The 27,960-nt window shown below is 37.9% G+C and overlaps 3 protein-coding genes across 6 annotated transcripts; 1 reads left to right on the plus strand and 2 right to left on the minus strand.

The window, feature by feature from the left end:
* Positions 1 to 369: 369 nt before the first annotated feature.
* LOC139960519 (uncharacterized) lies at positions 370 to 7,573 on the plus strand. Of its 3 annotated transcripts, none has more exons than XM_071958943.1 (5): positions 370 to 513; positions 1,251 to 1,372; positions 2,681 to 3,065; positions 3,611 to 4,685; positions 5,272 to 7,573. In XM_071958943.1, the coding sequence occupies exons 2-5, from the start codon at positions 1,253 to 1,255 to the stop codon at positions 5,366 to 5,368; spliced, it is 1,677 nt and encodes a 558-aa protein (XP_071815044.1). In that variant the 5' UTR covers positions 370 to 513; positions 1,251 to 1,252; the 3' UTR covers positions 5,369 to 7,573. The 3 variants fall into 3 exon arrangements, with proteins under 3 accessions (XP_071815044.1, XP_071815046.1, XP_071815045.1); XM_071958945.1 differs by having other exon boundaries at positions 5,275 to 7,573; XM_071958944.1 differs by having other exon boundaries at positions 413 to 501; positions 1,248 to 1,372.
* LOC139960520 (arylsulfatase G-like) lies at positions 7,367 to 19,717 on the minus strand. Of its 2 annotated transcripts, none has more exons than XM_071958947.1 (10): positions 19,513 to 19,717; positions 18,424 to 18,639; positions 17,662 to 17,897; positions 15,392 to 15,505; positions 14,580 to 14,697; positions 13,878 to 14,080; positions 13,481 to 13,561; positions 11,594 to 11,829; positions 10,187 to 10,280; positions 7,367 to 9,514 (listed from the first exon to the last, which is right to left on the minus strand). In XM_071958947.1, exons 2-10 carry the CDS (start codon positions 18,621 to 18,623, stop codon positions 9,243 to 9,245), a joined length of 1,554 nt encoding a protein of 517 aa, XP_071815048.1. In that variant the 5' UTR covers positions 18,624 to 18,639; positions 19,513 to 19,717; the 3' UTR covers positions 7,367 to 9,242. The 2 variants fall into 2 exon arrangements, with proteins under 2 accessions (XP_071815048.1, XP_071815047.1); XM_071958946.1 differs by having other exon boundaries at positions 19,557 to 19,716.
* Positions 19,718 to 21,411: 1,694 nt separating this feature from the next.
* LOC139960524 (uncharacterized) lies at positions 21,412 to 27,767 on the minus strand. The gene is made up of 5 exons (XM_071958950.1): positions 27,677 to 27,767; positions 25,893 to 25,938; positions 24,715 to 24,909; positions 23,575 to 24,213; positions 21,412 to 22,418 (listed from the first exon to the last, which is right to left on the minus strand). Exons 3-5 carry the CDS (start codon positions 24,824 to 24,826, stop codon positions 22,216 to 22,218), a joined length of 954 nt encoding a protein of 317 aa, XP_071815051.1. The 5' UTR covers positions 24,827 to 24,909; positions 25,893 to 25,938; positions 27,677 to 27,767; the 3' UTR covers positions 21,412 to 22,215.
* Between the last annotated feature and the right edge of the window lie 193 nt (positions 27,768 to 27,960).

Genomic DNA, 27,960 nt, shown 5'->3' on the forward strand with positions numbered 1-27,960 from the left:
TCGAGATGGTAGTAAGTGTGCAACTCGTCAATTTGCAGAAAATTGTTGCATTGACGAGATCCGTTATCTCGTCAAAACGTCAATTTTCTGAATTTTGTCATCTTGTCGAGATGGTAGTAAGTGTGCAACTCGTCAATTTGCAGAAAATTGTTGCATTGACGAGATCCGTTATCTCGTCAATGCATCAATTTTCTGAATTTTGTCATCTTGTCGAGATGGTAGTAAGTGTGCAACTCGTCAATTTGCAGAAAATTGTTGCATTGACGAGATCTGTTATCTCTTCAAAACGTCAATTTTCTGAATTTTGTCACGTTACCATCTCGTCAACTCGTCAATTTGCAGATAATTGTCGTTTTGTCAAGTTGGTAACTCGTCAATGCAATGTCCCTTCTACGCTTCCGTACGGTGCGCGTAAAAACAATACATTGATTCTACCGGCAAAGAATCCCTGGGTATGAACTGCGGTTTAGCAGACGAAACAGGCTTGAAATGTCACAGAAACAGCTTAAACAGGTTAAGACGTGAAATTTAAAAGATGATAGCGCTGCTAATATAGTTTAACTTTACTCGTAGCTTCCGTGATCAACATTATTTAGCTGGGCTTGCATTATGATCGTTTAGGAAACTTTGACACAAGACCTAACACTACATTACAGTTTGGCTATTGTAACGAAAGCACAAGGGTAGGCCTAGCTTGATGCACGCTATCATATTTACACGTACAGTACTAGTCCTTAGCCTAGTAGTAAACAACGAAATGCACCATTGTAATAATCCTCAGGGACTAATCCTACTAGTACGTAAGCTGACCCAGATCCTGATTCGACTCAGGTCAATGAAAACTGAAAAATACTTAAAGTTGCAGTGCTATCTTACGATGTTTATTTACTTACAATAGAATAAATACATTCAAATATTATGTGATGTTTTGAAGCTGACAATCTTTCCAGCCTATATCAGTTCCCATGCAAGCATGGCTCCAGAGGTAGCCCTTGCACTGTCAGGTTGAACCTACCCCTCCCTCCAACCCACCTCCCCACAAAAAGACATTTGTCTGTCATTCTTGCATGCCTCACCATCCCACCCCCTACCCCCATCCTCTCACTTCAAAATGTTGGTTCTCACCATTAATTGCACTAAAATTACAGAAATCAAATGGTTTATCAATCTAATAGATCACTGCACAACTGAAAAAATAAGCCAGAAACACCAATCCTTTTTCTTTTTGTCTCTTTCTTAATTCATGTCAGAAATGGCCAAGTATGAAGTAGATCGATTTGAGTCTCCTCCTGATCCTGATCTTGTGTGCTGCATCTGTCAGTGTGTTCTGGACAAACCTTTGCAAAGTCCTTGCCAACATGTTTTCTGCAAGGTATGGATTTAATCAATTTCTTCTATCGGTTGTCCGATTTTTAGTTTCACACTGAAGTACGTCATTGAAAGAGCAGTTTGCAAAAGAACCGTCATCTGTACTCCTATATTAATTGTTGAACAGTACAGTATGTCACATTAATGTGGTGGGCAAAGTTGTTTTCATGAATGGATTCATGAATTTACTGTCAGCCTGCCTTTGTTGTGAATCTGTCCACATAAATACCCCCCCCCCCCCCAAAGAGAAACGGCTCACGATATGTTGGGACTATTGAATTAGTGTTCACTTCATGCAATGAATGGTTTATCAATAACGGTATGTTGATTATTATGCAATGCAAAAAGAAACAGAGGGCAAGGAATGGGGATTGGAGATGATTTTGCTTTGCTGCCACTTCTGAGACTATAGAACAATGGTTTTTTGCCTTCATTGTTCTTTCTCCTGTGTGTGCTTTTGTTTTCCTGTTAACATTTTTCTTTCAGAAGGAAGAAAACACCTACTAAATATCAGCATTTAAGTACTGCTGTGTGTATTATATACTTGTTGTATTCATACCTGAACAGTACCAATTGGCCAATTTGGGAGTTTCAGCTATCTTGACGTTTATTACTGGCCAGTGTGATTTACTATATAAATGGTTTCACTGTTACAGTACTTTTACTACTTACTTAGTATTTACAGTACAGTACATACTTAGTATTTTACAGTACTTACTACTACTTAGTACTTACAGTACAGTACTTACTACTACTTACTGAGTGTTTACAGTACAGTACTTGCTACTACTTAGTATTTACAGTACAGTACTTACTATTGACAGTACAGTTCTTACTACTACTTAGTATTAACAGTATAGTACTTACTACTACTAAGTACTTACAGTACAGTACTTACTACTACTTACTGAGTGTTTACAGTACAGTGCTTGCTACTACTTACTGAGTGTTTACAGTACAGTGCTTGCTACTACTTACTGAGTGTTTGCAGTACAGTACTTGCTACTACTTAGTACTTACAGTACTTACTATTTACAGTACAGTTCTTACTACTACTTAGTATTAACAGTATAGTACTTGCTACTACTTAGTACTTACAGTACAGTACTTACTACTACTTACTGAGTGTTTACAGTACAGTGCTTGCTACTACTTAGTATTTACAGTACTTACTATTTACAGTACAGTACAGTACTTACTACTTCTTAGTATTTACAGTACAGAACTTTATTCTTATATCAACTGGTAAAATGTTCTCATTATAGGTCCTATGTTACTTTTTCTTTCTTTTCCGTGACTGTCTGACTCATAGGTCTGTATTGAGACTTGGCTGACGAATCGCAAGAACTGTCCCAACTGTCGTAAGAGTCTACGAATCTCTAAGCTTAAGCCAGTGATCCCCATTGTGAGGAATATGATCAACAGGTTGATAATCCGTTGCGATAATTACAGCCACGGCTGCATTGAAGGTGTCAAACTTGAATATTACGACGTACACGAGAAGCAGTGTGACTACTTACCCTTGAAGTGTATGAACACCGGCTGTGAGGTCACCGTACTTCGAAAGGACATGTTGGCCCACGAGAAGGAGTGTCACTTTCGCCTGGTAGTTTGTAGAAAGGGGTGCGGTTTTCCGGTCGCAGCCGACCAAGAACAGAACCATAGCTGCGTGGCAGTGTTGAAATCAAATATGGAAGGTACTTACTCCTGTAGTTATGTATATGAAGCAAAGTGTTTCACAAATGCTTTGTTTGCTTTCCTCAGCTTTATTATGGTGTATTACATTGGTGTTCGTACAAGAGCTAATTTACCCTCAAGGTTTGCATTACGAGCTTCATGATTCATTTTGAGCTTCATGATTTGTTTTCGTCATAAAAATATTGAAATTTATGACTTTGCCTTGGAATACAAAGTATGCTATAACAATAGGTTAAAACTCACTTGACTGGCATACAGTGCCTCAGTTGCTTTTACTTTCCCTTTTTTATGGGGGGGGGGGGCCGGGGCATAAAATTGTTTAAAGGTGGCGAAGTGAAGCGAATGTGCAGCTTTATGATAGATTTACCGTTGGATATTTTAAATTTGTTCCTGGTTGATGCAGAAAATGAAACTATGTTATATCACAATATTAACATAACAAAGTGCCAAAAAATGAATAAAGAAGGAAATTTGCAAGTTTAATCATATTTCCAAGTGAATCAAGAATACTTTTTTGACAAAGTCCTTGTGAATTGTTTTACAGGTATGGAGGCCATGTTCAATAAGAAGTACAAATCCCTGTCGGAAAGTTTCAGTAAGTTACAGCAGAAGGTGGAGTCGTTACAAACTAAACTGCATTTACATCAGAGCTCGGCTGCCTCCAGAGACAGCGCCAATGACGATCGCTCCAGTTATTCCACGGGAGCCGCGACCCCCGTACCCGATAGTTACGGTGAGGATGAACACAACTCCCAGAGGACCCCAGACTCATTCGAGTCTCCGCTGAGGGAGAACGATAGGGAGGACCGTTGGGGCGACACGGCCTCCGACGACAGTTTCATAACGGGGCGGGGGACGCCGGTGAACAGAGAGGACCAGCACAGTAACTGGTCCTGGCTCAATACCGAGGAGGACGACCAGACGGACATGGCGGACTTGGAAGACTCTGCGGTCGATGCGCTGCTGGCCAGCGACGCCGACAATTCTCCAAACTCTCCCAGAGACGGTAACGGCAGCGATCGGGGCCACAGGAGGAGTTCGTCCGTCGAAGAGTCGTACGGCGACTCGAGAGAGGATCACAGATCATCGGAGAGCGCAGAGAGGGACGGACGGCAGTCCCGTAGGCGGGCCTCGTCGCAGGGCGAACAGACCCGTTACAGCCTGAGGAGCTCGAACCTGAATAACGCCGATAGCACCAGCAACAACTTAGACGGTGACATATCAAGCGGCAGGGACGAGGAAGGGGACAATGATGTCACCCCTGTGGGTTCCCCCACGTCACCTTACTCTCCCACCAATACGGATGATAACTCTTTCGAGCCCACCGGGAGCGACGGCTCCCCCGTCTCGTCGGTCAGGGAATCCCTACGCACCAGCGACACTTCTCCACCTTCCTCGCCCGTCCCTTTCTCTCATCTGTTAAACACAGTGGCGCAGATGAACAGCAGCAGCGACAGCACCTGGAGTCCCTCCGCCGACTCGGTCGAAACACCGAGACGCAACTCCGCGTCTTCTGATCATCGTGACCATGGCCGCCATTCCGCACATACCTCGAACAACGTTAGTAGTCAAAGGAGCTCGCACCAGAGAGAGAGAGACGACACTCATCATACACACAGGTACTTTACTCCCTCCACCATCATTTACTATTACTTGGTTTGTGGTAGGTATCACCCCGTCATTCCATGGCCAGATCATCGACATCAGTGGCGCAAAAGTCCAAGTGACCATCTCTGATTGGACTGATATTGATATATGATCTGTTCCCAGATGCCATAAAGCCAGAAAATGAGGGTCAAAAAGAATAAAATGTCAGAGACTTTTTGGTTGATATGATATTGCTCTGTATACCTACAGGATCTACCACCAAAGTCAATACCATTTAAACAGGAACAGGAGGGACCACACATATAGCCCCGTTAATCTAGGGGAGGATTGTTTCGATATGTTGAGGTGGGCTTTCGAGTTCCTTATCCCCACAGTGCACCAAAAGGAGAGTTTCCTGACAGGGTGGGGTGAAGGGGTGGGGGGGGGAGGTTGGTTAGTATGTGATGAAGATTGGGTGGCAGTTTTGGTCATTAGTCTCACCTCAGCAGATTTCATTCATTACATTAAGATGTATGAGTAAGCCGATACCTGAATTCGGAAAACAGTTTTGTTTGTGGCAAACTTTAAATACACATTTATTCATTTATTCAATCTCAGAAGCCGTCGCAGGAGATCGTCAGTTTACTACAGCAGTGACGAAGATTGGGGTCATCGTAGGTCAGACCATTCAAGGAAGAGGTCCAGAAGGCGATAAAACAGATCCGAGATGATCACCAGAAGGGGGTTTTGAACTCCCAGATGGTACAGTTGTCAGAGCTGGCCTATTGCATACATAGGGATGGGGCCTTTTGTAAAGTTGGGGCATCAGTTAGAGAGATCACAGATCAATATGATGGGAGGCTGGCTGGTTGAGATATCTAACAACAATAATATTCAGAAACGGTCATTCTTCATGTGTTTTTGTTCATATCATTTATAAGGAAATGATCAAAAATTGTTACTCAAATGCAAAGATGCTTGTATAGCATTTTTTGTACAAAGAAACATCAGTGGTTTCAATTAGGTTTGCCATATTAAACCAAAATTATTAAGAAACTCTTTAAGAAGCTTTTCATAGGTTTGTTGGGTTCAACCAGCTATGCCTAAAGTAGGTCTTAAGAATTGTGGAACTATGGAGCTCTGATATTAATAAAATTCCAGAATTTTTTAAAATCATGGGTCATTTGGTAATTACCACTAGATGACATTCCTGATGCAACTAAAGTGCTGCTCCCCTTGTCGTGCAAATATGCAGTATTTACAAAAAAAATATTTTTAAGGTTTGGCACATATTTCAACAGGTGTATTTAGGACTTGGGAGTAAGTCTGTTATCCTAAAAGGGACCCCATAATTGCACAACAAAGTGTTTGATTAAAGTATGCTTCAATTGTAATAAATACTTAAAAACTTTACATACTTTTTCCATGTTTTTGTTGGCATTTATATGGAAGACCTGTCTTGCACTGTATACATTTTGGAATCTGGCTTTTGTTGACACATGTTTCCATGGCAACATAATCTGTACAACTGCAGACTTCACAGAATTTTTTTGTGGCCATCAGTTGATGCTTCTCGTTAAAGTCACTCTTTGATCTAGCTAACATTAAGATACATCTTATGCATGGTTTCAATTCCGAGGAACGTGTACGTTAGCCTAGGGAATACTCTGCAACTAGCCCCCTCTCTCTATTGCATCAAAAGAAGGATTTGAATATTAATGAGTAAATACCAGTATGTAGATTGTTTTCCCTGATGATTCGGTCTCGCTTGGCGCAAACAGATTAAATTTGGTATCATGGGTTGAAGCGCTGTATATTAACTTTGGTTGCCATCCTGATAGCACCCATGGAAGAAATCTGCACTTTAAAATAATTCTATGGTGTACAGCAGTACTGTGTATTAACTACTGTCGCTGTATGTGGTCTTGTCTCAAGCCACTATGTATGGCAATACAGACATTCCAATTCCTATACCATAAATAACACAGTAGCGCCACTGATTTATACGTATATTCTGCTTTACTAGGCCATCACATCAACTGACACTGGAGGCTTTTTTGAAATATATTGTACTTTTGTATACAGATTATTTGAAAATAACAGCTACTACAAAGTTGACAGCACTAACTGATTGACTTGTGGCATTTTCACAAGTAGGTTGAAAACACCACACCATCTGATAAGAAAGAATTGCACTCCTTAGATATTTTGATTGGAGTATCTACACTCTCACCTGGGGTATTTCTCACAACTATCCAATCAAGCATTATCAGGTGGTGGTTGGGAGGGGTGGGGGGGGGAGGGGGTATATGTCTTCTATGATGGTCTTTCATTACAGGAGCACAGGAGTATAGTTTATCTAACATTACTAATCAGTTATTGCAATCGCTGATACTACAAACTTAAATAAAAGTTGTGACCTTTTTTCTGAGAAAGTAGTGTCACAAACAAGCTTAAAAGGAAGTTTTGTCATGTTTTACCCTAGCTGGCCACTGGGGAGGAGAAAGTGGGGGGGGGGTTGGGAAGGTAGTAAACAAGTCTCTGGTAGCTGATAATGCAAGTGCTATGTATAGGCTTATTAATACTCTTGATGTTTTAACTATTAATGTTCAAGGTATTATAACGGCCTATCTTTATATTAAAGAGGCACAATATTGTATAGAAGAGTTACTCATTATTAAAGGAAGACAAAGATGAATACTCTAAAATATTATTTGTGACCTTATTTATTTTCTACTATTTATCCATTGCTGAGAATGAGAATTCACCCCCCCCCTTTCCCTACCCCGAGTGATGCCCAAACCTCATGTACAAGCAAGTTTTTGATAAGTATTATCTAGCAACATGTTTTCTAAAAAACTTAGCCACCTTGATCTTTTCAAATCTAAACCTGCGGTGGTTCTATTTTCAAAAAGGAACGCGTCCCCTTTCATCTGTGTTCAATTTTCTGTATAACGATACAAGGGTGTGCAATGATCTTGATCTAAAGATCTGACTATTATGATATAATATACTATTACCTTATTGAACTACTATAAATTAAATATCAATTCCCAATTTCTATCTATGTGATGATGGTACATGTGCCTGCATGTATTGAATTATTAATGAAGTAAAAGTCACCTTCTGGTGGAGTACTGATAACAGTGAAAAGTAAGAAATAATAAATAGGAATACTAGACTATAGCCATGGAATTGTAAAAACAAAATAAACAGGACGAAGAACAAACCAGTAATAAAACACACACACAGCTTTTCAACAGGAAATTAGAAAAATATAAAATTTAACGAAAATAAACTTTACAGGGCCCATGAGGGGAAAGCTCAGGTAAAAAAGTTAAAGCATAGTAAACGAACACTAAATTAATGGTTAGATGCACCACTGATATAAAAATTGCATATTCAAGTTTGCTATGATACAATTTAGACTAAAATGATTTAGACAAGCCAATTTCTCCTAATTACAATCATTTGCTATTTTCTACTTTCCTTGCTCCATATATGATATAACCTAGCTATCTATGTGTCTACTTGTTGGCAAGAAAATCATGCTTTATGTATTCAAGATAATTTACATATGATAAATACTGTAAGCAAAGTTTTAACATAAACCGGTATATGCAAATTTTCGTTAATATCACAATTCTATAAGTAAAATTAAGGCAAAAATTTGCAAGTTCTCAAACTGGACCAACTATTAACCAGAAAGTTAACTAGTCACTAGGCTTCTATGGTCCTGAATTATTATGCATATAGTTATTTTCAGTAGCCATTTCTTTTTCTACATCCTAATTCCAAGTTATTATACAATTTTTTTGTCTTTGGTATATTACATATTATTTGTCACATGACAAACTGACTCCACATAAAACTACTATTTTAAACCTCAATTTGGACATTATTTTCTACTACTAATACAAAGGGAATTTAAAGAAATGGCACCATTTTTGGCCCTTGTAGATGTATTTCATAATACCTCATCAGTCTACGAAAGGAGAGATTTATCCTTCGTCTCTGTCTGATTAAGAAAGACTACCAACCATACCATTAATGACATGTCCCTACAGGGGATTGAATCCTTAGGTAGCCGTCCTGACCTAGTACCGAATCAGCAGAGAGAGGCTGTGAATGCTGTCAACATTCAGGAAGGACATGGCTTACTTTTCTTCTGTCCCCCCATCTCCCCTTGTTCCCCCCCTCCCAATCACTCCCCTTCTCACGGCTCTCTTCCACCTTTTCTTTCTCCACACCTTTCTGTCTTTGTCCTTCTCCAGTTTATTCCCTACCCCCTTCCCTCTCTTTGTCCCTCCACTGTTTATCTCCTACTTCTCCTCTTCCCCTGTTGGTTTCTTTCTTTCTTCTCTCCATCCCTTGTCTACTAATCCCCTTACATCAATCTCTTTGTGTTCACCATGCTCATTAACCTGTATGTATTCTGTGTGTGTTTTTGTCCCTTTTGTTACTGTTACTTGTCATTTAGCCTCTGAAGAAGATCCTGCTAGGATTGAAACGTCAGGCCAACTTACTTTTATACATTATAAAGATAGACTACCACGGTACATTTTGGTAACCGCCGACCGTACGAACTCTCAGTCTTGACATCTGCAGACGACGTGATGTGGATTGCAACATGGCTTAGCATTCGGGTCCTCTGTGTAATCTGCCACTGTTCTGTTATCGTTCTTCAAGCTGGCGTCGATGTCAATCATCGCCATCTTCACACCTGCATAGATGGACTGATATAACTTGGAGCCGGGTTCGAGAGGTTTGGATTCCATGGGGTCCTCTCTGACGTTAAAGATCAGAGGAGGATGGTGGCTCTCTGCCTTTCCCAATTTGCCTCTGCAATCTGCGATTCCTCCTATAATAGATTGATTAGACGAAAGCGAAGGGATTTTACACAGAGTGTATTGTTACTGTATGCTGTGAAACTTAATTCCTCTAGGACCCAGTATCAAGTCCAAAAAAGTACCAAAGTCACTTTCTTTCCATATCTTCAAACATTTTGATTTCATCCAAACCATTGTACACATTGTGTCACAACAATAAATAACAATTTTCTTTCCACATTTGTTTGCAGAAATTCCTGCAAAATTATAATAAAGACAAACTAGCTAGAGCTACAATCAAAACTAGACCAATCAAAATAATGCAAGTCCATAAGCAGGACAACCTACAAGTTCAAATTTATCAAGTGAAAATTACATAGTCAGTGTAGTACTTGACTCCAATCAAGATGAACAAGAAAAGCGAAAAATCACCCCAGCGACAAGGAATCTTTCGATATTTATTATAAAAACTAATAGCATCAGAAATTATTGGCAAGACTTTTAACTTAACAAGAAAAGAGAAGGAAAACCAATGTAACAAATTCAATGCAAGAGGAAGCTTTCAAAAAATCTAAGAGAAAAATGTAACCATTTTTTCCCCTGCTATTTCTACCATATTTCATAAAGAACTTTACAAGATAACAGAGCTAAATTGTTTGAACAAAGAGATGTCGATATCTTGGTGGTGTTGCCTTCATACTCACCTGTAAAATAAACTGCTTTGTAATCCCCAACTCTCACAGCACCAAAGTCCCCAGACACACTTCCCAATGCACCACTATTAGGGTGGTACAGCACCTGTGAATAAACATGATAATTATAAAATCAGACGTATAAGAAGGTACTTCTGACTGGTGAATGGGTGGGGGGGGGGGGAGGGAGAGGGTATACTGTTATTGGCCATGAGTGCTAAGAGAGAACCTTTGTGGGGCTCCAGGTGGGGTCAAGCTTTATCATTTTCAGATATTTCTTGTTCTCTCATAGCAATATTCAAGAGAACAAAATACATATTTAATGGAGGGATCATTCTAAGTTGTCAATATTTAGAAAATTGTTAACAGGTAGGTAACCCCATACCTCCCGCTCTCCGCTCCTTTTCCTCAAGATATTTTGACAATTCTTTCATCTGACTGTTATAGAATGACGGTAGAATGATCAAAGGTTATCTTTAAAGATACAGCCATCTCATGTAATGAATAGTATCTTTTCTGTGTGTCACAGTAATTAAAGCATACGCAGATTGTGTTTTATTCCAAATTCAAGTGACATAAGTAAAAACTTTCCATTGACTTGTGTTGGGGTTGTCATACATTGCCTCTGATAAAACGGCCAACTACCAACACTTGTATTTACCAGTTAAAGGAACCCTACTGTACTTGGAGAAATGAACTGCATCTATCGCAGCACAATGAAGATTAAATTAGCACTTCCTTGGGAATGAGAGAGCAGAGGGCCGGCACGTATTATAGACCTGAGGAAGGGGGCAGCAACCATCATTCAGGCCTGGTGCACTCTAGTGATGCTAGTGGACTCCCCAACTGTCTAGAGAAGGCTGTGGTTTAGACATTTAAAATACTAGCTTCCCATACCCAGCAGGCAAATAGAAACCAGCATCTCTTGACCTGTTCAAAAATCAAACAGGATTGGTTGAAAAGGGATGACGTTGACAGTCTAGAAATTTAATTGTTACCTAAAGTGTTAAGCAACTCCTTGGAAAGAGAATAAGCTAGCTTTCATCAACCATCATCCCAGAATAAAATAAATAAAGGGCCAACTGGATGGACCCCTAGTTATTAGATTGTCTATTCTGTGGGTATAATGGGTCTTAACATGATGGCAGTTAGTAAAAGACACTTTAAATTTAAAAAATAAAATATATCTGTTTTTTGTTGGAAAAGTCAAACTTTTCAACGGCTATTTTTGAAATCTGCTCTACCGAAACGCTGAAATTTATTTGAAATATCTGTAAAGCCTACCACCTTTTCACAGCTAATTCTGAAAGCCAAAGGGGGGGAGGGTAGGTGGGGGGAGGTGTGTGGGGGTGGGGTAAATTGAAATGTAGTAAGGGTGTACTGACTAAAAAAAATGGTTCTTTTAGATTTGAGACTGACCCTATCTTTCGGAAACGGTTTTCCCAAGAGATGATCTGTGATATCTTTTCCGTCGTAAATCCTGTCTCCGGGCAGAGTGACGTTGGCAAGCGACGCTATCGTCGGGTAGATGTCTAGCATGCTGGTGGTGACCTCCGATATTAGACCTCCATTGATGGTCCCCGGCCAGTAGACTGCTGCCGGGACACGATGGCCCCCTTCCCAGACGGTCATTTTACTGGTGCTACCTCCACCGCCTACAAAAGGACAAAATATGAACTCAGTAACACTGCACTCGCAAATACTATCATCAAATACTACCCTGGTGGGGTTCTATATTTCTAAGTACACGTGCCATACTTTCAACTCACATTCACAGTCACAGTCACATTCAGCCCGTACATTTGTCTCTTCATAAAAATGAACACACAAGTCAATAAACTTTGAATTCCATTCATGTGCCGCTCGGTGGCTCTCTGCAAAGTTTGACGTAGTCTGCACGGAGAACGCTCGCAAACGTGATTTCTGCGTGTTCATCTGCCAATGACCAATCGAGCAGCACCATGCATTCAGGAAGATTTGCCCACTTTTGCCTGCGTGACAGTTACCAATATTGGGGCGTCGATTGGGCAACCAGGCGTGATTAATGCAACACAGCAAATATATATAACTATTATTAATAATTAATTATTATTATTATTAATATTATTATTAATAATAATTATTAAAAAATGATAATAATAATAATAGCAGCGCGCAATGCGTCAAGAAGGAAAAGCAAACTAAATCCTATTATTGAAAGCTGGTTGTCTCTCGGCTTCACTTAATAACTAAAAATATGAAGACATTTTCTAAGTTTTTGATGGTCCCTGGTCTGACCAAGATGACAAAATTTCAGGATATATTAATAGGTGACAATTGTTATTATGAAAACACAATGGAAAGCCCGATGCATGAAACTATTTCCTGCTGGATAATTAAACTAAATCCTTCACTCTTACCTATTCTCATAGTATATTAGATAACTTTTACGCGGTTAAGTTCCAAAGGAAATGGTTGTATGGTTATATGGTTTAAAACTTGATGATCTTATTAAAATACATACTGCATGTTTCGTTAACAAATCTATAAATAACAACTTACCCCCTGCATTCAATGATTTTTGCTCTAGTAATATTGTTATTCATCACTACAAAACAAGACATGCTGATAATGTTTGCTGTTGGGCAGCTCATACAAAACATTGGAATGTTTAACTTTTTAAAGATATTATGTCATTTAAGTAGTACAATACCAACGAATATTAAAAAATTAAAATATTAAAATGTTACGGTCTGCTTCATATTTTCAAAAGAAAGACAACTAACCAATGAATGGAACATTATTAATGTTATATCTCACATAAATCTGTTTGAGTTATTAACAATGCATCCAGCTAGCACCTGGATTATTATTCAACAATCAACAAGGCATGCAAAATATTCAATTGAAGTAGTGTAATTGTAAAGAAAAAAATGTAATTAAGTAAATTTATGTTTCTTTTGCTTCTTTTTGGTTTTGGAGTATTCTACTGTTTAGTTTTATAGGACACTACTTTCACACACTTGATTAATATACATTGTTATAAGTTGTTGTTCTACCTGTCTAAACTTGAACTTGAATATGTAACCTAATTTCACAACAAAAGCCATCACCCTAAATGGGGTGGGTGAGGTGCAAGGGGGGGGGGGAGGAGGAGGCAATAGGATACAGTTCTATCCTTGGTGCATTTTACAAGGGACATTAGAATGAATAATGTGGGTTGAGAAAAGTTTAAGGGGCCATTTTTGAATTTTTTTTATATGGCCTGGTATTTGTGTACAAAACTATAAAGGAAATAAAGTAATAAAAGTGGAAAAGATACTATACCTTCCAACTTTTGCCAAACGCCAATGAAAGGACTAGGATCCCCTCCAAGCTCACATTTAGCTTCCCAAGGTCCATTGTCACCTAACAAAGAGAAATGATAAAGGTTACAAATAGATGAAATTAATATGTTTTACCATAATTTAAGAAAAAATCCCAATCTGGAATTTTGGATATCTTACATGACTATTGACTAGACAGATCACCTGGTGACTAAACTATAGTTTGCTGAGAGACATAGCATAGCAAAAGCAAACCGCAGCCTTATTTTTCAAACTCTCATTCTACACTGTCATGCAATAGAGAAACCATTGGCTGATGGGGATGGGTTGTCCTATTTCCTTTCCTGAACCGCTCAACGGAGCTTATTAACGTTTGATTGACTTCACGAATGATTCACCTGCAACCCAGACCAGCGTGTTCTTTTCCTGACCGCTCTCTTTGACAGCGTTCACAATGGTTTGAACCGTGTCATCCATTTCCAAGAGTGTATCTCCGTAGATTCCTTTGTTCAAGGACTTGTTCTTGAAATGGTCCATGTAAAGCAGAGGTACGTGCATGTGAGTGAGTGCCACATACAGCAGGAATGGCCTGTCATCTTGTCTTGAGAAACCAAAATTAAGAGAAAGAATTTAAACAAAAATTAGATGAAAGAAGAGCTGAGGAAATGATCGGAACAGGAGAGCAGTTGGCATCTGTTGATACCGCTGAATTTTGTATACATTTTTTTTGGGGGGGGGGAGAGGAGGAGGGGGTGGGAGACATTTGCTGAACGATATAGTTTTGGGCTCTTCCATAGAGTTGACTGCCACCACTTCAGGCAAAAAGAAGACATATTTCAGATATTGCAAATTTTCCAGAAAGATTTTTTTTATTATAAACTTTGACAGTAATGAAACTCAAATGACTGCTTCCAATTAGCAAAACTGATAAAAAACCAGCCACTTGCAATTCACATGATAATGCTTCATCAAATTGTGTTCTTATTACACTTTTTGAAGTCACAGTACATCGATGCACTTTCAACCTGCCAACTGAAAAAAATGCATATTTGATAGTCCACAAAATATTTGCAAAATGTACCACATGCAAAACAACTTACTCATTTTTGATAAACTTTACCGCCATTTCGGCATATCTTTTCGACAAGGATGTCTGGTTCACAGGCTGGGCAACGATGGATTCATTATAATATAAAGGAACTCCAGGATATGTTGGATCTGGTGGAAAATTAATACAAGGACTGGTTAAAATTTGGAATGAAAAAAATAAATAAATACACGGTCTGAGAATTTTGGACCAAATGCGTAATTCGTTTAATCACCCAAGCTTCTACATAACCTAAATTCTTTCTTGAGATATCATGTGTGAAATTTCTTTGCCCATTTTGACCACCTCTGCTGATAAACATTGCACTTTGACCCATCGTGTTTGTCCTCAGTGCCGGGCAAGCGAATACCAAATTTAATCCAGTCCTAAAAAAATAGAAAACTAAAGACATCTACTACAAAAAATACACAAAATGGTAGTAGATAAAGTTAAGTTATCCTAGAGGTGGGCCTTGCAAAATTTCTGATATGAATATTCATTGATGGATGGTGCTGCACAAAGACCACAAGTTTTTTATTCATCTCTCAAGACAAGTTATAATGTGGCAAGTTGCATTGCCTCAAGACGTACGGTATTGCATGATGCAGTATTTCTAGGGTTAGGGTTTAACCCTAGCCATAGTGTTTCGCCAATCCACAAGATACGTCATTCATTGAGCTGTATCATGCATGATGACATTGCTCGACATATTAAACTGCGTACAAAACGGTTCTCTTGAGAAACGCTGTCACGTCAGGATTTGGCTGTACTACAATTAAAATGTCTGAAAAATACCAGTATGGGTGAGGATCTACTTTCACTTACCCTCTTCTCCCGAGCGATCCTTTGGGCATGATTTACCGATGGGAATATTATGGCCGGGGTCATCTGAACAGCCCATGTCATTACTGTACGGTAGTCCATAGTAGAAATCAAATCCTGCAAAATGAAAATGACGTTATTTTAATGATGAAAATTGCTAGATAGAGAGGATTGTTTTTCACACCATAGTCACATGGGGTAGATTATGAAGTTTATAAAAATTAATAAAAATGATAAATATCTGAAAGTCAATAGGTCAAAAAAGTCAATGTTGTCAACTCGAGGAAATGCCTTGGACTCAAGTCAAGGCACAGTTTACTTGTGACTTAGCGTGTTAAATGACTTGTGACTTGAATTGACAATATTTAAATGTACTGTGACCTGACTTGACAATAAATAAAATATATGGTGCCTTGACTTGAATTTCATGGACTTCTTGCCATTGAGAGAATAGATGCTACCCATTTTTTTGTTCAAATTGGAAAGAAATGCTATGCACCCATGGAAAGAAATGTTCGGCTTATTTTGTTGGTGACACTTACATTCCACTTGCAAAGTCATTTATTGCACGAGTGGTTCACAGTTTAGCATTGTGGTCAGGACCTCTTTAGCATCAAGAACCATATTCATACTTGGTTAAATACAAAACTGTTAACAATACAATTCACATCAGTTGGCCAAAATTACTGTCCAAACTAGGCATATAGCAAACATCTGCTTTCAAATCTGGACATGTTGATTGATTTATCCAGAATGAATATTCAACAGGATGGAAAGAAAACAAAGGATGAGCAACCTCACCCCAACCCCTTTATCTGCATAAATTAAAAACCTGTTAAATATGGTCCCTCTACAACGATCCCAATCTCAAGATGGATCTTAGGTTCATAACTATTGCAATTTACAATACAGAATTATGTGCTATTTTTGATATACAAATGTTAACTTTAAATTCAGTATATACACATACAGTACAAAGCCCTTTCATCCACTCAACCCCCCCCCCCCCATCCCCACTTCCCTTGGTTAACTTATTCACTTCTTCAAAAGATGACATTAAATAAATTAACACCCTGATATATAATAGGTCTGAGTAAACCTGGTGTTTAATTTTTTTTAAATATATATTAATATATATATATATAATATATAAATATATAATATATATAGGTCTTATGTATGCCTATTGCCTAAGACAAAATAAGATCGAACAACACATGAAATACAGCGAGTCAAAGGATACTTATGCAGTCTCGGTAAAGCGCGTAGAGAAACTCCTCTTTCATACGATGGAAGCCAAACACGCTCAGAAAAACATCCCCCAAAACATGACTTTTCCAATGAAACAAGACCTATCACTGGACAAGGCTTCTAAACTATTGCCAGTGGTAGATTCCTAAGGAGGAGGAGGTGACAGCGATGACCCGGATGAAGGTCAAGGAGAGGGGGTGGGAGGCGGGGTGCAGTCCTAAAATATTACCACTTATTAGGCTAGGTAGATGGAAGAAAAAGGTGCAACAGTAGAGTCAATACTGATAACAGAGGAGTGCTGTAAATTCATGTATTTGCATTGCCAGAGACATTACAACACCAGAACAGTCCACTATGAATTTCGTGGCATATATAATTAGTAGCGGACAAGGTAAAACATGTAACGAAGAGTCAAATATTGCACACTGTTTTGAAAATGCTCTCTCAACATCTCGAGATGTGGTTGGTTAAATGTAATAAATTCCGACTACATGGCTTCAACTTTCCCATGTTGTTAGAAGGAGATGAGAATAAGGTTGTCTGTGATGGCATCACTACAGATGGTAATGAAAGTTTATCTAAGAGCATAAAAATGTTCTTGCCAACATTTCATTTATCCTTGAAACTTGATACATGTGGAATGTTTTTTTTCTTCTTCCAGCTGTCAATGTTCTCTATGTATAGAATTTCATCTATTTAAAGCAACTTTTTTTTTTTTTTTGTGAACATGCTATTTCCCATGTCAATGAAATGATTGCATTTTCAGCTCAGTAGGCCTCTAACATCATTAACTTTTCCTGTTGCCAGATGCATATATCCAAAATATTGCAAAATTATTCAAAATATTCATCTTTGCCATACAACATGCAAACTGAGGGTTGCAAATGATTTCCACCTAAAGATGCAGACTAGTAAAATTTGGAGCAATTTTTCAAAGCAATCAGTTTGAGCTACCAGAAGACTCACTTCATGTTGTATTCGTTAACTGCAAAATAAGGCTTTTGAGAAAAGACTTGTCGTACCTCTTGAGTTGGGATGGAACTCCTTCGTAATTCCGAGATGCCATTTGCCGACCATTCCCGTCCTGTAGCCGGCTGACTTGAAGGTCTCTGCAAAAGTTGTCTCATTGGTGGGCAGCCCTCCGACTGAGAAAGGACTGAAGTTTCTCGTGACTCCGGTCCTCTTTCCTAACCTTCCCGTGAGCAGAGCAGCTCTCGAGGGAGTACAAACTGATGCTGCAGCGTGGAAATCTACAAACCTGTTGTCGCAAGTGACAAGAAGAAGATTAACAATCTACACAGGTTGGTTCAATATTGTGTTTGGACATGAGTTTTTCTATCGGTCTGAATGAGGGACCTTTTCAATCTATATACTGAGGCTATTATGTCCCACTTACCCTCTCTATGTGGGTGGGAGGGGGAGGGAGGGCACCAACTACATGCAGTTCACTGCCCTCTTCCTCCCAAATTTACAATCCTGAAGAGTGATTCTCACTGTGCCTGTGTAACGTATCGCTGTACTTTGACTTAAAGTTCTAAGGGAAGGTTAATACAGACCCCTTAAAAATGTCATAATGAGTAGGATTCCGAAAGCTTTGAGCAGACATTTGAAACGACTCCACAGGCCCCTTTTGCGCAAGTAAATGTAAAATAAGACAAAAAATAAACCCACCCAATGTCTATTCACAGTGTCAGACAGACACAATTTAATACTGACATGATATGTAGACTGTGCAGTTTATCATTATTACCCAAAGATTAAGCAATCTTAGTTCATCAAGTTACCTGATGCCATTATCAGCTAGTGACTCCAGATAAGGGGTATTAGAAGGTACAGTTTGTGGGCTCCAATTACCACTCATATCAGCGAATCCAAAGTCATCAACCAGTATGATCAAAATGTTTGGACGTTTATTGAATGAAGACGAGCTTGCACATGCCATCATTACCAAGAGGTAGGTAAGTACATGGTGAGTGAAATCCATCGTTTGTTCTGGTTACCTTGTGAGTGAAAGAAAATGAAAAGGAGGAAAGTTCAGAGTAGAGTGAGAGCATTTAAAACAATATTTGGTCAGCAAAAAAAGATGATGAAAGGTAACAAGCAACATTTAAAACTTTTTGCAACACTTAATTGGGGAAAGTTACATCTTTTTTATTTGGTCAAGGTGGTGTGTGTTAAAGGGACATTCCTTCACTATGGTGTGAACTCACTAGAACACTCATTGCATATTGGACAAACAGTTGATGACCCTACTATACTGGTTAGGTTATGCATTGGCACAATTTAAATTTAGCCTAGGTGAATATGCAGTAGCTTGCACTCATAATTAAAAGGATACTCATTGCTGAGCTAGAATGTAACAGCACTCCCATCATTGTGTATATCAAGAAACGTAGCAGTCTCTGCATTTAGTTAAAAGTGAGTCTCCATGCAAGTCACCGACTGGCATGCCATGGTGAACACTTGTAGCATAGCCTAGCCATACTGTAATCTGCTTAACTTGGGCCTAACATAGGGCTAAAATAAGTAACTGTATTATTAACCTAACAATTGTACTCTCTCTGTCAGTGAGAACCCTACATAAGACCTTTGCGGTTTGAATATAATAATGAACCAAATGAGCTGATATGGGGAAAGGGATTCTCCTTTTCGAAGTTTATTAGGGTTCGTCTAAGTGTTGTTTTGCTCTCGCGGAACTCCATCTTACCACTGCTGCAACTCAATTAGGGGCCTAGGCCTACGCCTAACTTACGCTAGTAATAATTACTGGGTAGGTACGGTCTAGCACAACTCACAGGGCCTGATACTTATAGGACATGATATGTATTACATTATATCGATATTATATAGCTCGCCAAATTTTGGAACATCACCTTATCACTGGTCTTGATCAAGACGATTCTAAACATTAACTCACCGAATTTAAGACCCGGCCGGGAGATCACTCCACAGTTTACGACAACCGACCAACCACGGAAGGTCATGTGATGTGCTCCCAATCGCTACTTGTCAATTGTAAGAGAAAAACGTTCCGTAAACAACAGAATGCCACTATTGGTCTCGCACCACAATTAATTGTTCCATTGACTTACACACTAAACTCGTCACTTTCAAGACCTGCCAAAGCATAGATAGAAGTTTTCCCGGTATATCCTACCCATCAAATGATAGCTGAGATCTTGGCCTATCATGACACTTGCAAACTTCCGTATTATGACAGTTTAGATTTTGAGCTAGAAGAGGAGCAAGTTTAGCATACTGAACCCCACCCTTCCATCTGCTCACTCGGAGTAATATCAACATTTTCTAAAATGGTTTATAACACCTTCGATCCTCCCTATTTTCACACCATGTGTATTTTTTTAAATTATGCTCTTTCATATAAAGGCAGAACAAACACTGATGGTAACTGATAATATGCTTAAACAAGCATTACATAATTAGGTACTTTTACCTCTTTTCTCCGACAATGATTAACCTTTCGAGCGGATGTAAATTTGAGAATAATTTAGACTGCTTAGAGTTATTTTCCGTCTCATAAAAAAGCTTTGATCTGTATGGACCCTGGCTACCATTCGAACATCTACTTTCAGAGTCTTCTAGATTTCTTACGTCGTTCATACGCGCTTGTTTACGTGTAAAAACGACAAGGAGCCTTGTGTTGCTAAGGAGCAACAAATCCTGTCGTCATACATTTTGTATAGGCCTACAGTCCTGATAAGCTGCGGGCGTTCCAGCTACAGTTTATTTATTTTTTTAACGAAAATAGTCAAAATGGCAATTTTGGAATTGAAAATTGCTGTAAATCTGGTGGTGACGAACGCCTAGCATTTATTGTGATACAAGATACGAAGTACCCTGGAAATAATACTGAAATACATTGAAGTAAAAGATATTGTAAAAAAGGGCGTTTGTTTATTTGCTGAGGAGTTCTTTGACATAACACATTTCCCTTCCCCTGCGCCACCACAGTCAGCCTCAAGTATGTGTAGGGATACATGCCCGTTCGAGCTGCACGGAGTGTAGCTCCTTCCGGAGGGGTAATTCTTGGAACCGAATATATACAGGCAGAACTATATGTAAACAAAAGTCTTGGTAGAATCTTTTCTACAGATGGTTGCAGGAATTAACGCCAAACAGTAAACAGGAGGAGAGAAACGTTTCAGTGGCTTCTGCAGGGGGACGTCCCTGGCACCACCCATCCCTGGAATGCACTAACCACCCTGCAAAACTAACCACCGGCCTCACCCGTTAGTCTTCTTCTAGCTAGTGAAATCGAAGATAAAGCGAACCTTTATAAGGAATTGTTATTATAATTATGATTATTATTATGATTATTATTATTATTATTTTGTTTTTAATTATTATTATTATTTTTATTATTATTGACGACAACTAAAGAACTCGTATACTTGGACTCCGTTTAATAAAAAAAACCGCACGGGATGAGTACATAAATATCACTCCCATCAAAACAATAATATTATAAAACTAGTTACGTAAAAATGAAACGACGGAAAGTTTCATAACTTTTCGATTCAATTGTCATGCTATTGTATATGGTATATACTACAAAAAGTTTGGAAAGGAGATTACAGACATCATGAAAAAAGTAAACTTGGCCTAAATGATGTCCCTTCGGATGCCGTTTGGTGACATTTATAGCCTATAACGTGAGGTTTGCTTCTGTGGGTCTTTCGTGGAAAACCTGAAAAAAAAAATTTGAACAACAAAAAAAGATAAGTCCTTAATTTCAAAAGATTAGAGGAACGTACTTTATTTAGCAATTAATTGGAAGTAGAATAATTAAACCCAAATATCATGTAAAGAAAAAGATGCTGAGATAAATGCAGATTGTGAAACTATGCACATAAAGTCTCATCTAAACATAAATATGTTTTTATATTGTTTATGCAGAACATATTAATGAAAAGCACCATCAACATAAATACGATAAAACAATTTGATTAAACTGTTTCGTGTTAAACAATTTATTATATCAGTAAACTGATTTTTTTTTTTGAATGATACTCACAGTGGTGACAATTTAGTACATTCAAATTCTTGTTGTGCCTTTTTCGAGAAGACGACATTTGAACTTCAAGCAACCAGCTGTGTGATTTACATTGATCAACACTGACATAATTGCTTCTGTCTTGCTTCAAAATGTGCATCGAATAATATTTTACTAATTTTGGAGACATTCTAATCAACGTGAACCCACCTGAAATCGTTATGAGTTGAAAAATCCAGAACAGTGAAAAAACTTCCAGCCTCCACCGGGAATCAAACCCGGGCCTCCCGCTTTATATGCGGACACCCTGACCACTAGGCTATGGACGCTGATCGTATATGTCCAGAGATTCGAAACCGGTAAGGAAGGTCGTAATTCCAATGTAGGCGTGTGTCACCTGTATCGAACAATACTATATAGTTCTGTTTTGGTGACATATTTGCCTTAACCTATAGAGATTAAACATGATGCTAACCAACTCGAAATCATTTGTGACTCCCAAATTAAAGCCGGATCTCGAAAGAGATACTCTGAACAGTTTTTCTTCTGAACTCACACGCCCTCAACCTAACACCAAACCGTTATCGCTCGTTCCATTAAGTTGTGAATTAGTGGTCATTTTTCTTCTTATCAGTAGTAAAATAACCAGTAAAAAGATAAGAGAGATAGAAAGAGAGAGAATGACGATGACAATGGTTGGGAGGGTTGTCCTCGTGGAATGTCCATCTCCCGTTTCATCTGTATAGAGGGTCGTCATGTAATCAGCTGAAAAATAATCATCAAATAAAGCAATGTTCATTCATACTTAGTAAAGATTCCTAAATCCTATTGGTCCATCCAGGTCAGCTGACCGTGGTTAATCCTGCGAGTAACGCACGGTAAAATTACGGGGCATCACTTCAATAAATCTTTGGTTATATGTAACCAAAAATGTTTTGTTTTATGATTTTTCCCCCACACAAATGGTAGTGTATGAATGAACGGGGTTAATCACGCTAGACCGTTGATTAACCCCTTAATATCACATACAATGTATAAACACCAACTCATTATAGCAGTATTTATTAAATATTACGTGATCTACATCGAAACGTTTCCCGAACCGCTGTGAACGCGCTTGCACAAACTTTGGTCGAGAAAACTTTACGTTGGGTCATGGAATGCTTCCAGACTTCAAAATCTTTAACTACAGCTTGTCGACGAAATTCTTGGTCATTATTATTTATCATATATATATATATATATATATATATATATATATATATATATATATATATATATATATATATATATATATATATATATATATATATATATATATATAAATATATATATATATATATATATATATATATATATATATATATATATATATATATATATATATATATATATATATATAGTCCCAGCTATAGTTTTCATGCACTTTGAGCATCGATTCTGAAGGGGTAGGGATCAGGTACATGGGCTGTGGATCGGTCCTATGATGGGAGGCCCTGGCTCGTTGGTCTAAATGTAGCGAACCAGCTGATATACATGATGTCGTATACGTATATATCCATATACATATTATAATACAGATCTGTGTACTGAAGTTCCAACAAGCAGAATAAGTTTTAAGTAAGCGCTGATGCGTTTTGCGTTGCGTTGTAACGATGTGCCGCTTCTAATATAAGTTATTTTCACACAGCCGTGCAAAGACTATATATGTATCCTCCGAAGGTGTTTAATCTTTAGATATCTCTCAATATATATGAAATCAATGTACCTGTAATATATAGAAAAGGTACACATTCCAAGACCTTTGTTTCTTAATGCATTATACTATACGGTACTTCTACTACTGTATATAGTTACTGGCTATATAGGTGATACTCGTTCAGTAACGTGCAGTCTATGAGAAACGGGTGTTTCAACTTACTCTGGGTAGGTCTATTTGAAGGACAACACTCTTCTGGTACATCTGTTCCTCCATCACAGTTTTCTTTGGTGCAGTTGACTGTACCATTCAAACACATACATTCTGTACAATTATCAGGACGAATCACCGTTTTGTCATGGAAAGAAATTCCTTCGTAGGCACAGCCAATATTTTCTTTAATTATGTCCTCACCTTTGCGTTTTGGAAGAGGTACACAGTCAACTAATCTCTCCGTTTCGAAATTTAAAGGTTGAAAGCGAAACGATAGGTTATCGACTGTGATTGGGTAATCAGCCTGACCAAATGCAACACACATGAATTCGCATTGATCACACGGGCCTTCTCCCAATGGCATATGGTAATACAAATGCTTCCATTTCCAAGGTGGATAGTGATTAAGTTTGAATGTCTTTGCTGCATATTGTTCACTGAATATGTTATCATTCAAAGCATATTTCGCAGCATTTCCATAAGCGTTCGTACTTATCCAGGCGCTGAGTTTCCAAAGATCCTTGCCGATAACATTTGAACTTAACGACGCTTTCACTGAGATGTCCAAGGAGAACCGACAATATTTCACGTTATCTCCCACTAATTTGAAGGAAACGTCCACGATATTTGTACTTATAACGACCGTTTCTATAGTTATAGGTAAAGAGAGTAATACTTGATGTTAAACACATCTATATAGGTTTAGAGGTTATTATTATATGTTAAACACATCCATATAGGTATAGAGGTTAATACTATCTATTAAACATATCCATGTAGGTATATAGAGGTCCATAATACATTGCATGTAACACATCTATCGTTATATATATATATCTATATATATATCTATCTATCTATCTATCTATATATATATATATATATATATATATATCTACATATATATATATATATATATATATATATATATATATAAAGGTTAATTATATATATTAAACACATACATAGGTAAATAGCTAGTAATACTAGTTCAATATGTTAAACACATTAGGTATAGAGGTTAATACTATATATATGTTAAACACATCCATATAGCCTAGGTATAGAGGTTTATAATATCCTTATATATTCGTATATAGTCTACTTTAATATTAACCTATATGTTAAATCTGTAATACGTAATCTTACTGTATAGGCAAATGGGACAGCATATGTTTGGTACAGTCGAAGCGGTACAATTTGCTACATCTGGCACATGACAACTTTCACGTTTACAGCTAACTGTTCCATTCTTACACATGCACGAAGTACACGGATCAAGGTCAATCCACTCTTCATGAAGAAGAAAAATCCCCCTGAAGCTGCAAGGGTTTTCCGATTCACCTGACAGAAAAGGTGCACAAGATAATAACAAGTATGAAATATCATTTATAAATCTTCTATATATAGTTTAAAAAAATATGTAACTTGGTGTAACAAATACGAAGTACATGAAAAAGGAGGTATACTGCAGTATTATCTCGGTCAACTGGGCTAGAGGTGTAAGACAAAAGTTGAACTCTATACTAAATGTATCAAAGCTACAAACATTTAATAACCTTATAACATATGGGTTTTTATACGCTTCATACATTCCATATTTAGAGCATGTAAATGCATTCATATACCATAATCCATACATGCTTGCTTATATTCTATAGAGTAAACTCCAAAAAGCGTTTAAATCTTCAACAGCATCTTAAGTAAAGCCCTTATGGGAAAAGTTGTTTATACATCTTAATTTTATGCCTAATCAGCATGTAGTTTACTGACGGATCCAGGATTACGGGAGAGGAGATATATTATCGCTATAGATACCGAAATTACTGCCGATTGAAAGATGCAGTGAACACCTGCATTTAGGAAACGAACATACAAGTAAGGAATGCTACAGTTTCAACACTTTGTATATCATATACCTCATTGTTTTGAGCAAATCTATATGTTATCAGAACCAATATTCATTTCAGAGGAAAGATCTACTGAGGCGCGGATCCAGGGGGTGGGGTGACGGGGGAGGGGGAGATACACATCCCTGTCTTTACTTAGTTCTTGTGCTAGCAGAACCTATTGTGTGTAGACCTAGTTGTAGTCATAATTAATATGCCTAAAATATGCCTCACAATGCAACATTTCATATCTAAAATTATAGTTTTCTGCTGTAATAGGACCCACTGTAAGAGTCGACCCCAGAGTCCTGACCCTACTTGCTGTCCCATACTTGCATTGGTATATCCCTCTCCGGTTCCCCTTGGACATACTCATGCACCTTGTTTAGACATATGTTGTGGTACTCAAATAAATCAAGATTCGTTATAATGGTTTACCTGAATCTGCGCTGGAGATACTTTCACTGGCTAACTGAGACTGAGCCTGGCAAGATAATCCGACCAAGACGACGTAAAATAATCTGGTTAAATACATCGCTTCTCCGTCCATATTGTCTTGAATATATTTATTTATATTACACATTTATATATATATATATATATATATATATATATGTCATATATATATAGATCATATATAATATCTCAAAATATTCACCAAAGTAAATAGAAGCACGAAGCCCAATAAGTTCTCGATAGAATGCAGTTAATTGACAGAAGTAAGAACCATCAATCTGTGTTTGTTAAATGACCGATGCGTTTGCTCTTTCCGGTAGCACATGATTCAGCGTGACGAATAAAAACGGTTACGAGGAAACAGGAAACCACTGTGAAATATCCAGAATTGTTTTGAAAAGAGTTAAAGGATTTTAATTAAAGGGGATAATACCGTAAGTGTAATGTATTCCACATCATTTCATGTCAATACTCTTTCGATCATACATCATATATACGGGGGTAAGCATGTTTTTAACACATGCACGTTAAAACATGTATAGTAAGGCAGTGATTTGACGTGAGGGAGTGTGTGGTGTTGGGTACCACGCTTCACCTCTTTCGTCAGTCTGTGAGAAACATTCAGTCGGGGTCCTTTTTTTCAAATTCAAAAGCATTTATTAGCCCAATATATGCCTCTGAATGCACAGTTTGACCCCTTTACTTACTTACATGTATATATATATATATATATATATATATATATATATATATATATATATATATATATATAAATATATATATATATATATATATATATATATATATATATATATATATATATATATATATATATATATATGCCTCCTTACCTATCTAAGTCGGGGAATATCAAAGTTTGCCTCCACGTCCCACCTATAAAATCTAGCGCACATCCCTGCGGTATGGTATCTAATTAGTATCTCAAAAGAGTGGTTTAAATCAAACCACTTCTTCTTCCGTATTCAATCCAGTGCCAATTAAAAAGAAGAGTTAAAAAACTACAGCAAAACAAAATAATTAATCGTCGTGTGGAGCTGTTTGCATCAAATGCATTTGTGGTACGGTGCACCAGGGAACAACTCCCAGGGTGCACCATGTCTCGAAAACACTATACAGACATTAATAGCATTATATGCAGGATGTTTTGTACGTTATGTCTCTTTAATTTCAATCCAACCCACCGCCATTTGCGCTTCTTGTTAATCCATATACAATTCGATGGAAAACTAGTTAGTTCTTCCAGATATCAACTGTTATAGGCGTATATAAACTTATAGATTAATAGCATTATGACTTTGGACTTCCGAATTCTAAAGAAATAACCTTCCGGTTGAGTTGTTAAACATTCGAAGGGAAGGAAACGAGGGCAAAGTAAATATATCCGACATGGTAAACCACACTTAGCATTAACGGTCATCCTATCAGAGCCAATAGGCTATGGTTTCAGACGAAACATCTATTTAGGCTCGGTCCAGGGGTTGGAAATACATCTCCCTGTATAAACTTGGTTTAATAGCAGAACCTATAACGTGTAGACCTAGCTGTAGTCCTAATTAATAGCCTGAAAACATTTCAGATCTAATATTGCAGTTTTTAAGGGTGGGCTTCAACGACCCCAGAGTCTTGTCTCTACTAGCTTGCTGTCCCCCTGGCCTTGATATATCACTCCTTGGTGTCCTGGATACACCCCTGTAACGCACACGTTGCAGTACTCAAATAAATTAAGATACGTTATATAGGGTTACCTGTTCTGCGTAGTCGGAAATACTTTCATTGGTTGACTGAAACTGGACCTGGTATGATAATGTATGTATTTTTTTAGATCCTCCAGCAAGCAGGAACTCGCGAAGAAGCCATCATTGGCTTATCAAAGCAGCAAGCTGACCGAAGTAAGTCTCTTATATTCATATTTTTAACGTCCATGATTATGAATTGTCAATTGTCAACAGCTCTGTTACTGGACGACATACATTAATCTCCATGGAGTGACTCGAAGTTCGGGACCTTATGATTGAAAAGCACCGGCGTT

The sequence above is a fragment of the Apostichopus japonicus genome, chromosome 19 (assembly GCF_037975245.1).
Source record: "Apostichopus japonicus isolate 1M-3 chromosome 19, ASM3797524v1, whole genome shotgun sequence".
Taxonomy (NCBI): domain Eukaryota; kingdom Metazoa; phylum Echinodermata; class Holothuroidea; order Aspidochirotida; family Stichopodidae; genus Apostichopus; species Apostichopus japonicus.

What these genes read in the sequence shown, in the direction of transcription:
- LOC139960524 (XM_071958950.1), bottom strand. Translation starts at nt 24,826, where the DNA reads ATGTGTAAGAATGGAACAGTTAGCTGTAAACGTGAAAGTTGTCATGTG. An exon ending in CTGTCCCATTTGCCTATACA is followed by an intron (nt 24,214 to 24,714) that starts GTAAGATTACGT and finishes CTATAACTATAG; the next exon opens with AAACGGTCGTTATAAGTACA. An exon ending in TTCAAATAGACCTACCCAGA is followed by an intron (nt 22,419 to 23,574) that starts GTAAGTTGAAAC and finishes ATTATTTTTCAG; the next exon opens with CTGATTACATGACGACCCTC.
- LOC139960519 (XM_071958943.1), top strand. Translation starts at nt 1,253, where the DNA reads ATGGCCAAGTATGAAGTAGATCGATTTGAGTCTCCTCCTGATCCTGAT. An exon ending in GTTGAAATCAAATATGGAAG is followed by an intron (nt 3,066 to 3,610) that starts GTACTTACTCCT and finishes ATTGTTTTACAG; the next exon opens with GTATGGAGGCCATGTTCAAT. An exon ending in GACACTCATCATACACACAG is followed by an intron (nt 4,686 to 5,271) that starts GTACTTTACTCC and finishes ATTCAATCTCAG; the next exon opens with AAGCCGTCGCAGGAGATCGT.
- LOC139960520 (XM_071958947.1), bottom strand. Translation starts at nt 18,623, where the DNA reads ATGGATTTCACTCACCATGTACTTACCTACCTCTTGGTAATGATGGCA. An exon ending in GTAAAGTTTATCAAAAATGA is followed by an intron (nt 14,081 to 14,579) that starts GTAAGTTGTTTT and finishes TGGTTTCTCAAG; the next exon opens with ACAAGATGACAGGCCATTCC. An exon ending in CGTTTGGCAAAAGTTGGAAG is followed by an intron (nt 11,830 to 13,480) that starts GTATAGTATCTT and finishes GTCCTTTTGTAG; the next exon opens with GCGGTGGAGGTAGCACCAGT.